Raw genomic sequence first — 13958 nt, forward strand, 5'->3', positions numbered from 1 at the left:
AGTGCGTAAATTCACATTTTTGCACCATAGTTTGTAAACGCTATAACTTTTACCCAAACCAATAAATATACACTTATTGCATTTTTTTTTTATCAAAGACATGTAGAACAATAAATTTAGAGAAAAATTTATATAGAAATGTAGTTTTATTTGAAAAATTTTACAACAGAAAGTGAAAAATTTCATTTTTTTGCAAAAATTTCTGTCAATTTTGATTAATATCAAAAAAAGTTAAAATGTCAGCAGCAATGAAATACCACCAAATGAAAGCTCTATTAGTGAGAAGAAAAGAAGATAAAATTCATTTGGGTGGTAAGTTGTATGACCGAGCAATAAACCGTGAAAGTAGTGTAGTGCAGAATTGTAAAAAGTGGTCTGGTCATTAAGGGGGTTTAAGCTAGGGGAGCTGAGGTGGTTAAAATCTCTTCTTTCCAGTGTGAATTCTCTGATGTTTAAAAAGATTTGATTTCTGTATGAAAGAAAAAAAATGGCTTCTCCCCTGTGTGATTTCTCTCATGTATAACAAGATATGATTTCTTTGTATAAGATTTCCCACATTGTAAACAAGAAAATTGCTTCTCCCCTGTGTGTATTCTCTGATGTCTAACAAGAGTCGACTTTTTTATAAAAGATTTCCCACATTCTAAACAAGAAAATGGCTTCTCCCCTGTGTGACTTCTCTCATGTATAACAAGAGTAGATTTATCAGTAAAACATTTCTCACATTCTAAACAAGAAAATGGCTTCTCCCCTGTGTGAATTCTCTGATGTCTAACAAGAGTTGATTTATTTATGAACGATTTCCCACATTCTAAACAAGAAACTGGCTTCTCCCCTGTGTGAATTTTATGATGTGTAACCAGAGTTGATTTATTTATGAAAGCTTTCCCACATTCTAAACAAGAAAATGGCTTCTCCCCTGTGTGAATTCTCTGATGTGCAATTAGACTTGATTTATTTATGAAAGATTTCCCACATTCTAAACAAGAAAATGGCTTCTCCCCTGTGTGACTTCTCTCATGTATAACAAGACTTGATTTATCAGTAAAACATTTCTCACATTTTAAACAAGAAAATGGCTTCTCCCCTGTGTGTATTCTGTGGTGTGCAACTAGATTTGATTTATTTATGAAAGATTTCCCACATTCTAAACAAGAAAATGGCTTCTCCCCTGTGTGACTTCTTTCATGTATAACAAGAGTTGATTTATCAGCAAAACATTTCGCACATTCTAAACAAGAAAACGGCTTCTCCCCTGTGTGAATTCTCTGATGTGCAATTAGACTTGATTTATTTATAAAAGATTTCCCACATTCTAAACAAGAAAATGGCTTCTCCCCTGTGTGACTTCTCTCATGTATAACAAGATATGATTTCTGTGTGTAAGATTTCCCACATTCTGAACAAGAAAATGGCTTCGTCCCTGTGTGAATTCTCTGATGGTTAAGAAGATTTGATTTCTGCTGAAAACATTTCCCACATTCTGAGCATGAAAATGGCTTCTCCCCTGTGTGAATCCTCTGATGTTTAACAAGAGTTGATTTATCAGTAAAACATTTCCCACATTCTAAACAAGAAAACGGCTTTTCCCCCGTGTGAATTCTCTGATGTGCAACTAGATTTGATTTATTTATAAAAGATTTCCCACATTCTAAACAAGAAAATGGCTTCTCCCCTGTGTGACTTCTCTCATGTATAACAAGACATGATTTCTTTTGATAAGATTTCCCACATTGTAAACAAGAAAATGGCTTCCCCCCTGTGTGATTTCTCTCATGTATAACAAGACTTGATTTATCAATAAAACATTTCCCACATTCTGAACATGAAAATGGCTTCTCCCCTGTGTGAGTTCTCTGATGTCTAATAAGATCTGATTTAGATTTACAAAATTTCCAACATTCTGAGCATGAAAGAGCATTCTCCCTTGTGTGACTTCTTTGATGATTGCTTTTATTTTGCTTAACAGTCTGTGAGGAATCATAAGATTGAAATCCATCCAAAGGATCTGATGATAGATCTTTGCAGTGAAAAGCTGAGGATACATCTGAGATAATGGCATGCTCTTCATGTGTATCTTCTGCGACACCACAATCATCTGTTCTAAAATCTTTCTCTGAGCTCCTGGTACAGTCATCTGCCAACAATAAATCTGAGTTTTATAATTTTTAAATAATAGAACCTTAAAGTTACATATAATTTTATAACATTTCTATATAAATAAAATCTGATAGTAGACCAGTAGATTATGATGTTAGGTCACCAGGCTGTTCACTTGTATTTTCCACACTTGTGGTGAAGAAAGCATCTTCATAGGTTCACAAGGGATCTGTGAGTCAGTGCTATAAGCTGGTGTCCGTCTCACACACTGACCGCTAACTGCACTTTAGCACAAAACACACCAGAAATTGAAGCTGAAAGCCCACCTTCTATCTATCTCACAGATGTAGTAAATATATTATTTCTCATATACCACATACATATAAATAATACCGGCATGTACTGTACATATAATGGTCTGTTCATATCACATTTATAGCTCTAACATATACACCCAGGATTTATACAATGAATATATATTTATCAATTTATCTATTAGCTCATAGATATCTATTTTATCTATCTATCCATCTATTTATCTATCTAACAATTTATCTATTTAACAATCTATCTAAACCTATATAACGACTTATTAGGGCCACACAGAATTATACAATACCTACATAAACATAGTGTATAGCCAGGTTATAAACTACAAATAACCATCTTATTAGCAAAAATATCTCTTTATTAAATACACGTATGTAAAAACATATACAATGGAGTCCCCACCATTCAGTGGGACAGGAGACAATAAGTATAAAGGGTAATCACAGCAAAAACATCTTCCTACTAGTCACATATAAATTGCATAGTAAAATACTTGATCCAAAAGAGGAAATGGAGGAAGAAAAAAAGTCAATGGATCTCCACAACAGACTACACAAAAATGTAGAAGCTCATCTGTCATTGTAAGATCACACATAGTAGTGTGATATTGTATATCCAATCTATAACAATGAGATCGCAAATAGTAATGTAGAGGAGAGCCAAAAAAGCAAAGGGGAGGCTTACCAGTTCACAAACAAAGTATAATCAAATCTCCCATACCAGTGTCCCTCACCTACCTGACGTGATTCGCCGAATGGCTTCGTCAGGGAAAGTGAGGGACAGTGGGATGGTTGCTCTATATAAATCCCAGATTTTATTAAGGATAAATAAAATCACCAGTGCGGCGTCAGCATCATGTTCCTTACATGGAGCGCGTTTACCCATCCCAGGTATACTCCCACCTCCCGCTCACATGATCGCCAATGCTGACTGTGATTGGTGCAGACACTCACGTGCCCAACAACGCGTTGTTTGCTGTGAGGTAAGTGCCAATATCCAATGTGGCCGCCGGAACATCAATGCGCATACGTCATTCACGATGCGGTCACAAGGGAACATCACGTGACCGCAAAGTGCAGGGGCGGACTGAGAACCCTCAGGGCCCCCGGGCAAAATAAATCAAGGGCCCCCTTACAGGCCCCACCCATGTTCTGCTGCAAGCCCCACCCTTGTCCCGCCTCACCCTACACAATCTTTAATAAGATTTCAAAGTTAAAGCGACACAAAAGGCACCCAGACCCCTTCAGCTCATTGCAGTGGTCTGGGTAGAGTGTCCCTTTTGCAAATCGAGCTGCAATGTTCTAGAGAGGCTGCATTGTTTCCGTTCCAGCAATAAGTCGGCCTCTAGTCGCTGGCAGCGACCTGAGGGCTTCCTGGAGTAAAACAGACCTTTGGTCTGGTATCTGACACTGGACGTCCTCACACTCTGCATGATGACCTCCAGGGTCAGATTTTTCCCCATAGGAAAGCATTGATTCAATGTCAGTCACTTCGGTGCGCAATCCCATCCTGCGGCGCGTGATCCCACGAGACCCGTGACCTACAGCGGCAGGTCTTGCGGGATCACGCGCTGCAGGACGGGATTGCGCACCGAAGTGACTGAACTCATTCCCGCGCAGCCCACAAGTAGCGGTACAATTACAAGAGGGGTGGGGAATAGCCAAATTAAAAAATATTTTGAACCAAAAGGTGTTATGGGGGCTCTGTGGATGGCACTGTTATAGGGGCTCTGTGGATGGCACTGTTATGGGGGCTCTGTGGATGGCACTGTTATGGGGGCTCTGTGGATGGCACTGTTATGGGGGCTCTGTGGGTGGCACTGTTATGGGGGCTCTGTGGGTGGCACTGTTGTGGGGGCTCTGTGGGTGGCACTGTTGTGGGGGCTCTGTGGGTGGCACTGTTGTGGGGGCTCTGTGGGTGGCACTGTTGTGGGGGCTCTGTGGATGGCACTGTTGTGGGGGCTCTGTGGATGGCACTGTTGTGGGGGCTCTGTGGATGGCACTGTTGTGGGGGCTCTGTGGGTGGCACTGTTGTGGGGGGGGGGGAACTGTGGGTGACACATATATAGCACCCTATGCTATATATGTGCCATCCACAGATCCCCCCATAACAGTGTCCCTGTGAGTGAATGACCCCCAATACAGGGTCTGGGGGCCGGCATCTGGTGTTGTAATGGCAGTGCGGCCCGGTGCAGTCACTGTATTCTATTACACCGGGCCCCGCTCACTGTAATACTAATATTCATATGTGAACAACTTGAAATCCTCTGCAATCCTCTCCCTCTGAGCTCTCTGTACTCACAAACTCAGTAGCAGGCCGGGCGGCAGCGCAACTCACTGACGTCACGCGCCTGCTCCTCCCACTGTATGAATTAAGTAGGAGGAGCAGGCGCGTGACGTCAGTGAGTTGCGCTGTCGCCCGGCCTGCTACTGAGTTTGTGAGTACAGAGAGCTCAGAGGGAGAGGATCGCAGAGGATTTCAAGTTGTTCACATATGAATATTAGTATTACAGTGAGCGGGGCCCGGTGTAATAGAATACAGTGACTGCACCGGGCCCCGCTGCCATTACCAGGCCAGCATAACATTCGGAATCGGGGTGCTGGGCACAGTGCTCCAGACTAAAAAAAAATACCTAGTAGCCATTGGCTCCTGAACTGAAAAATTTAGGAGCCAAATCAAAACTGAATCAAAATTTTGGTATCGTGACAACGCTACGCCGATCAGATTGGCGTAGGGTTGTTTCGATACCAAAGTTTTGATTCGCTTTCGTCACCATAAAAAAGTATTGCGATACTCAATACCGTGCAAAAAAAAAACACCAAAAAAAGCCGTGTGCATTTCGCATTTTATGAAACGTTCGGCCCATAATAGAACAGTCCTATCCTATTTTTTGGGGTGACAAGGTGACTAAAAATGGCGAATGCTCACCGCATAGGAGATATTTTTTAATAATTTAATAGTTTGGACTTTTCAGACCCAGCGCTATGTAATATGTTTATTTATTGTTTATATATTTTATATGTAAAATTGGGAAAGGGGGGGATTTAAACTTAATATTTTAGGGTACTTTCACACTAGCGTTTTTCATTTCCGGCATAGAGTTCCGTCACAGGGTCTCTATACCGGAAAAGATGTCTTCAGGTCAGTCTTTTTGACTGATCAGGCAAAAGATAAAACCGCAGCATTCTACGGCTTTATCTCTGGCGAAAAAAACTGAAGATTTGCCTGAATGCCGGATCCATCCTTCCGGTTGAACCGTGCGATTTTCACGCATGGTTGCTAGGATGAAAGTCTATTCACTGTATTACTTTCCCTTATAACAACATGGTTATAAGGGAAAATAATAGCATTCTTTAATGCAGAATGCGTAGTAGAAGGTCAATATAATAAACATTGGTGGCGCAGTGCGCCCCCCCCTCCCTAGTATAATAAACATATAAACATTGGTGGCGCAGTGCGCCCCCCCCAACACCCCAGTATAATAAACATTGGTGCGCATGGGGGGCCCCCCCCAACATAATACACAATGGTGGCGCAGTGCGCCCCCCCTCCCTAGTATAATAAACATATAAACATTGGTGGCGCAGTTCGCCCCCCCCAACACCCCAGTATAATAAACATTGGTGGCGCAGTGCGTCCCCCCCCAACATAATAAACATTGGTGGCGCAGTGCGCCCCCCCTCCCTAGTATAATAAACATATAAACATTGGTGGGCAGTGCGCCCCCCCCCCCTCCCTAGTATAATAAATATATAAACATTGGTGGGCAGTGCGCCCCCCCCTCCCTAGTATAATAAATATATAAACATTGGTGGGCAGTGCGCCGCCCCCCCTCCCTAGTATAATAAATATATAAACATTGGTGGGCAGTGCGCCCCCCCCTCCCTAGTATAATAAATATATAAACATTGGTGGGCAGTGCGCCCCCCCCTCCCTAGTATAATAAATATATAAACATTGGTGGGCAGTGCGCCCCCCCCCCCCCTCCCTAGTATAATAAATATATAAACATTGGTGGGCAGTGCCAATGAGGGTTAAAAAAATAAATAAAAATCACCTCCTCCAATTGATCGCGTAGCAGCCGGTGTTCTGTACTTTCTTCAGGACGCAGGACCTGTGGTGACATCACTGTGCTTATCACATGATCCATCACCATGGTAATGGACCATGTGATGGAGCTCAGTGACGTCACCACAGGTCCTGAAGAAAACAGGAGACCGGCAGCTACGCGACCAATTGGAGGAGGTGAGTTAATTTTTATTTATTTATTTTAACCCTCATTGGCACTTCCCACTGCGCCACCAATGTTAATTATACGGGGGGGGGGGGGGCCCGCACTCAATGTTTATTATACTGGGGGGGGGGCGCACTCAATGTTTATTATACTGGGGGGGGCGCCGCACTCAATGTTTATTATACTAGGGGGGGGCGTACTCAATGTTTATTATACTGGGGGGGGGGGCCGCACTCAATGTTTATTATACTGGGGGGGGGCAGCACTCAATGTTTATTATACTGGAGGGGGGGGCGGCACTCAATGTTTATTATACTAGGGGGGGGGGCGCACTCAATGTTTATTATACTGGGGGGGGCGCACTCAATGTTTATTATACTGGGGGGGGGCACTCAATGTTTATTATACTAGCCCCTCCCCCTGTCCCTCTTCTTATTGGCCGCGGCAGCAGCAGCACAGGGAGGAGGGAGAGACTCTTCCACTGCGCTGCTGATAATAAATAATATTATTCTGCGGCGGGCCCCCATCCCGCCCGGGCCCTCGGACCATGCCCGAAGTGCCCGACCGGTCAGTCCGCCCCTGGCAAAGTGTGACTGAATAACCTGCGATCGTGAGGTAGAGGAGGGAATAGGATATACTGAGGCGCGAATTGCCTATTAGGGGAATATTAAAGGTAAATGTGCCTCCTGCCCCAAAGTGTATCCCTGTAAGGAAATAAACAAAGATACCAGATTAAATATACAGGACACTACAGATACTGTACCATTGGAACATACATGGATCCTAACCCATAAATGACATATCATATAACTTTATTAGAAGAACATATATATATATTTATCACCAGATGACATTAGTATCCCTGCAGATATTCTGGGATCACATAATCCAATAGATCATATATACAACTAAAATGGCCCTGTACAAAAATATGTGAAAAAATAAATCAATAATATAAAATTATATATATATATATAATATCGCTCAATCACATTAATTTTAAAAAAAATATATACAGTACACACCTTCTCATTCAAAGAGTAGATTCACACTGAAGGCATTAAAACTATGAATTAACACATGTGGAATTATATACATACAGTAGGTGTTTGTGAGATTGTGTTTTCAGCACGACAGCGTCGCGCTGATACTCGGCGATGTGGTGCCGAGATCTCGCACTCACTGGGATAGCGACAGCACATCCCAGCAAGCGCGTCATAGAAGCGACGGGAGATCCGACTTGGATTCCCGCCAATTCTACACGTGTGCGGCGTTTGTTATGAATCCTGAGGGGGAAGTCCCCGCCGGATTTTAAATAAAAATCCGGCCTGGGTCCCGCCCTCAGGAGCATACCGGGCCCTTAGGTCTGTTATGGGTTGTAAGGAGAGCCCCCCCTACGCCGAAAAAAACGGCGTAGGGGTCCCCCTACAATCCATACCAGACCCGTATCCAAAGCACGCTACCCGGCCAGCCAGGAAGGGAGTGGGGACGAGCGAGCGCCCCCCCCCCCCCTCCTGAGCCGTACCAGGCTGCATGCCCTCAACATGGGGGGTTGGGTGCTCTGGGGCAGGGGGCGCACTGCGGCCCCCCCACCTCAGAGCACCCTGTCCCCATGTTGATGAGGACAGGGCCCCTTCCCGACAACCCTGGCCGTTGGTTGTCGGGGTATGCGGGCGGGAGGCTTATCGGAATCTGGGAGCCCCCTTTAATAAGGGGGCCCCCAGATACCGGCCCCCCACCCTAAGTGAATGAGTATGGGGTACATCGTACCCCTACCCATTCACCTGCAAGAAAAGTGGTAAAAACACAAATAAACCACACAGTGTATTAAAATATTTTATTTTTCTGCTCCGGAGGCCGCCCCCTGTCTTCTTTATTAGCTCTTTTACCAGGGGGGGGCTCTTCTTCTTCCGATATCCCGACGGGTCTTCTCCGCTATCCGGGGGGGTCTTCTCAACTCTCCGGGGTTCTCCTTCTGTCTTCTCCTTCTGTCTTGTTGTCTCCTTCTGTCTTCTGTCTCCGGGGGGGGCTCTTCTTCTTCCGATATCCCGACGGGTCTTCTCCGCTATCCGGGGGGGTCTTCTCAACTCTCCGGGGTTCTCCTTCTGTCTTCTCCTTCTGTCTTGTTGTCTCGGCGCACCCCGATTCTTCGTCTTCTCTTCTTGTTTTCGCCTCTCTCTGTTGTTGACTCGGCGCACCCCGGTTCTTCGTCTCGCGAGACTCGGCGCACCCCGATTCTTCGTCTCGCGAGACTCGGCGCACCCCGATTCTTCGTCTCGCGAGACGAAGAACCGGGGTGCGCCGAGTCAACAACAGAGAGAGGCGAAAACAAGAAGAGAAGACGAAGAATCGGGGTGCGCCGAGACAACAAGACAGAAGGAGAAGACAGAAGGAGAACCCCGGAGAGTTGAGAAGACCCCCCCGGATAGCGGAGAAGACCCGTCGGGATATCGGAAGAAGAAGAGCCCCCCCCCGGAGACAGAAGACAGAAGGAGACAACAAGACAGAAGGAGAAGACAGAAGGAGAACCCCGGAGAGTTGAGAAGACCCCCCCGGATAGCGGAGAAGACCCGTCGGGATATCGGAAGAAGAAGAGCCCCCCCCTGGTAAAAGAGCTAATAAAGAAGACAGGGGGCGGCCTCCGGAGCAGAAAAATAAAATATTTTAATACACTGTGTGGTTTATTTGTGTTTTTACCACTTTTCTTGCAGGTGAATGGGTAGGGGTACGATGTACCCCATACTCATTCACTTAGGGTGGGGGGCCGGTATCTGGGGGCCCCCTTATTAAAGGGGGCTCCCAGATTCCGATAAGCCTCCCGCCCGCATACCCCGACAACCAACGGCCAGGGTTGTCGGGAAGGGGCCCTGTCCTCATCAACATGGGGACAGGGTGCTCTGAGGTGGGGGGGCCGCAGTGCGCCCCCTGCCCCAGAGCACCCAACCCCCCATGTTGAGGGCATGCAGCCTGGTACGGCTCAGGAGGGGGGGGGGCGCTCGCTCGTCCCCACTCCCTTCCTGGCTGGCCGGGTAGCGTGCTTTGGATACGGGTCTGGTATGGATTGTAGGGGGACCCCTACGCCGTTTTTTTCGGCGTAGGGGGGGCTCTCCTTACAACCCATAACAGACCTAAGGGCCCGGTATGCTCCTGAGGGCGGGACCCAGGCCGGATTTTTATTTAAAATCCGGCGGGAACTTCCCCCTCAGGATTCATAACAAACGCCGCACACGTGTAGAATTGGCGGGAATCCAAGTCGGATCTCCCGTCGCTTCTATGACGCGCTTGCTCTCCATCGCGGCAAGCCAGCTCGGCGCTGGCTCCCGCGATGGGGCTCGTATGTGCTCAATCTCGCCGAGAAATACAGCGAGATTGACACAAAATCGGGTTCACCTACTGTAACAAACAAGTGTGAAACAACTAAAAATATGTCATATTCTAGGTTCTTCAAAGTAGCCACCTTTTGCTTTGATTACTGCTTTGCACACTCTTGGCATTCTCTTGATGAGCTTCAAGAGGTAGTCCCCTGAAATGGTTTTCACTTCACAGGTGTGCCCTGTCAGGTTTAATAAGTGGGATTTCTTGCCTTATAAATGGGGTTGGGACCATCAGTTGCGTTGAGGAGAAGTCAGGTGGATACACAGCTGATAGTCCTACTGAATAGACTGTTAGAATTTGTATTATGGCAAGAAAAAAGCAGCTAAGTAAAGAAAAACGAGTGGCCATCATTACTTTAAGAAATGAAGGTCAGTCAGTCAGCCGAAAAATTGGGAAAACTTTGAAAGTAAGGGCTATTTGACCATGAAGGAGAGTGATGGGGTTCTGCGCCAGATGACCTGGCCTCCACAGTCACCGGATCTGAACCCAATCGAGATGGTTTGGGGTGAGCTGGACCGCAGAGTGAAGGCAAAAGGGCCAACAAGTGCTAAGCATCTCTGGGAACTCCTTCAAGACTGTTGGAAGACCATTTCAGGGGACTACTTCTTGAAGCTCATCAAGAGAATGCCAAGAGTGTGCAAAGCAGTAATCAAAGCAAAAGGTGGCTACTTTGAAGAACCTAGAATATGACATTTTCAGTTTCACACTTGTTTGTTATGTATATAATTCCACATGTGTTAATTCATAGTTTTGATGCCTTCATAGTCATGAAAATAAAGAAAACTCTTTGAATGAGAAGGTGTGTCCAAACTTTTGGTCTGTACTGTATATCGAATCTATAATAGGAACGCTTACCAGTATTCACCCAAACTACACACTGAGCACTGCCTAAGCTCTACCACAAAGCTAAAAATAAAACAATATACTCTATAAAAAATAGCTGGCTCACAGTATCTAACACACATTTAATAAATGCAATAGAAATTACAAGAAGAAATGAATAAAAAACAGATAGATAAAATAAAATACAAAATGTCACATATATGTAAACAAACAATATTTAGTATGGTCACGGTCCCCTTTAAAAAAAAAAAATACTTTACATGCGGAGCTCACGCACGTAATGTTAGGACAATAATCACGTGATTCTTTCACTTGTTTTTCATATATTTTTATCACTCCTGTTATTTTGTACCGCTATATTATCTATAGCCACTTTATTTGTTAAATGAGAGGCAATATTATGGAGATGTTATGTAAGTTGCCTTAAATGATGTCTCTTTCTTGCAGAGGGATGTTATTTGGCTTTGATACACTGACTCCCTTAGTTGGCTTTATATGTCGTTCATGGACTTAATGGAGATAGTCAGTGTGCCATTCCGTTAATAGTGTCAGTCATCCACGTTGCGCTGTTTATATAATATACTCATTAATGCAGGATGCACTTTTATATTTCAATTATTTTGTCTTACTGCGCTTCTGCCGGTGAGGGTAATCAGAGTTTGAAGTCTATAGTATCTTACCGCACTTCTATGTCCTGTCTCGGCGTTTGCAGCTCTCAATGTGCCGGCTAGAAGATCTTCACGCATGCGCCTTGTGTGCTTGGCCACGCCGGACCTCTGAATGGTAATAGCGCTTCACTTTTGCGGTTTAAAAAATGTCAGGAGTGTTTTTCAAGGGTAGAGAAACACTGTGTGTGTCCACCACAGACGCGTTTCGGAAAACTTTCCTTCCTCAGTGGCATATGTTGTATGTTATTTCACTTGGGACCTTCATTTCTTTTATACCCTCTCGGGTCTCAAATGAAACATGGGCCTATGGATTCTTATCTTTCATGATTTTTTTTTTATTTTCTTCCTTTCATGAAAGGAAGAAAAAATCTGAAAAAATAAAAAAAAATCATGAAAGGAAGATAAGAATCCAGTATAGGCCCAGTATAGACTATCACTCTGTTAATGAGTATATTATATAAACAGCGCAACGTGGATGACTGACACTATTAACGGAATGGCACACTGACTATCTCCATTAAGTCCATGAACGACATATAAAGCCAACTAAGGGAGTCAGTGTATCAAAGCCAAATAACATCCCTCTGCAAGAAAGAGACATCATTTAAGGCAACTTACATAATATCTCCATAATATTGCCTCTCATTCAACAAATAAAGTGGCTATAGATAATATAGCGGTACAAAATAACAGGAGTGATAAAAATATATGAAAAACAACAGGTGAAAGAATCACGTGATTATTGTCCTAACATTATGTGCGTGAGCTCCGCATGTAAAGTATTTATTTTTTTATTTTTTTAAAGTGGACCGTGACCATACTAAATATTGTTTGTTTACATATATGTGACATATTTTATTTTATTAGTTTTTCTATTCATTTCTTCTTGTAATTTCTATTGCATTTATTAAATTTATTTATTAAATGTGTGTGTGTGTGTGTATATATACAGTGGGGGAAATAATTATTTGACCCCTCGCTGATTTTGTAAGTTTGTCCAATGACAAAGAAATGAAAAGTCTCAGAACAGTATCATTTCAATGGTAGGTTTATTGTAACAGTGGCAGATAGCACATCAAAAGGAAAATCGAAAAAATAACTTTAAATAAAAGATAGCAACTGATTTGCATTTCATTGAGTGAAATAAGTATTTGAACCCCTACCAACCATTAAGAGTTCTGGCTCCCACAGAGTGGTTAGACACTTCTACTCAATTAGTCACCCTCATTAAGGACACCTGTCTTAACTAGTCACCTGTATAAAAGACACCTGTCCACAGAATCAATCAATCAAGCAGACTCCAAACTCTCCAACATGGGAAAGACCAAAGAGCTGTCCAAGGATGTCAGAGACAAAATTGTAGACCTGCACAAGGCTGGAATGGGCTACAAAACCATTAGCAAGAAGCTGGGAGAGAAGGTGACAACTGTTGGTGCGATTGTTCGAAAATGGAAGGAGCACAAAATGACCATCAATCGACCTCGCTCTGGGGCTCCACGCAAGATCTCACCTCGTGGGGTGTCAATGGTTCTGAGAAAGGTGAAAAAGCATCCTAGAACTACACGGGAGGAGTTAGTTAATGACCTCAAATTAGCAGGGACCACAGTCACCAAGAAAACCATTGGAAACACATTACACCGCAATGGATTAAAATCCTGCAGGGCTCGCAAGGTCCCCCTGCTCAGGAAGGCACATGTGCAGGCCCGTCTGAAGTTTGCCAATGAACACCTGAATGATTCAGAGAGTGACTGGGAGAAGGTGCTGTGGTCTGATGAGACCAAAATAGAGCTCTTTGGCATTAACTCAACTCGCTGTGTTTGGAGGAAGAAAAATGCTGCCTATGACCCCCAAAACACCGTCCCCACCGTCAAGCATGGGGGTGGAAACATTTTGCTTTGGGGGTGTTTTTCTGCTAAGGGCACAGGACAACTTATTCGCATAAACGGGAAAATGGACGGAGCCATGTATCGTGAAATCCTGAGCGACAACCTCCTTCCCTCTGCCAGGAAACTGAAAATGGGTCGTGGATGGGTGTTCCAGCACGACAATGACCCAAAACATACAGCAAAGGCAACAAAGGAGTGGCTCAAGAAGAAGCACATTAAGGTCATGGAGTGGCCTAGTCAGTCTCCGGACCTTAATCCAATCGAAAACCTATGGAGGGAGCTCAAGCTCAGAGTTGCACAGAGACAGCCTCGAAACCTTAGGGATTTAGAGATGATCTGCAAAGAGGAGTGGACCAACATTCCTCCTAAAATGTGCGCAAACTTGGTCATCAATTACAAGAAACGTTTGACCTCTGTGCTTGCAAACAAGGGTTTTTCCACCAAGTATTAAGTCTTTTTTTGTTAGAGGGTTCAAATACTTATTTCACTCAATGAAATGCAAATCAGTTGCTATCTTTTATT

At 44.1% G+C, this 13958-nt stretch overlaps 1 protein-coding gene across 1 annotated transcript in view; it reads right to left on the bottom strand.

The window, feature by feature from the left end:
- Positions 1–752: 752 nt before the first annotated feature.
- Positions 753–13958, bottom strand: part of LOC120999330 (zinc finger protein OZF-like) — a gene marked incomplete at its 3' end in the record, with an annotated part of 30759 nt that continues 17553 nt past the window's right edge. Inside the window, exons 4-5 of the mRNA XM_040430198.1 lie at positions 1138–2137; positions 753–1053 (exon numbers count right to left, since the gene is read on the bottom strand). Of these exons, the coding sequence (XP_040286132.1) occupies positions 753–1053; positions 1138–2137 (1301 nt within the window). The remainder of the gene's footprint in view (positions 1054–1137; positions 2138–13958) is intronic.

The sequence above is a fragment of the Bufo bufo genome, chromosome 4, assembly GCF_905171765.1.
Source record: "Bufo bufo chromosome 4, aBufBuf1.1, whole genome shotgun sequence".
Lineage (NCBI taxonomy): Eukaryota > Metazoa > Chordata > Amphibia > Anura > Bufonidae > Bufo > Bufo bufo.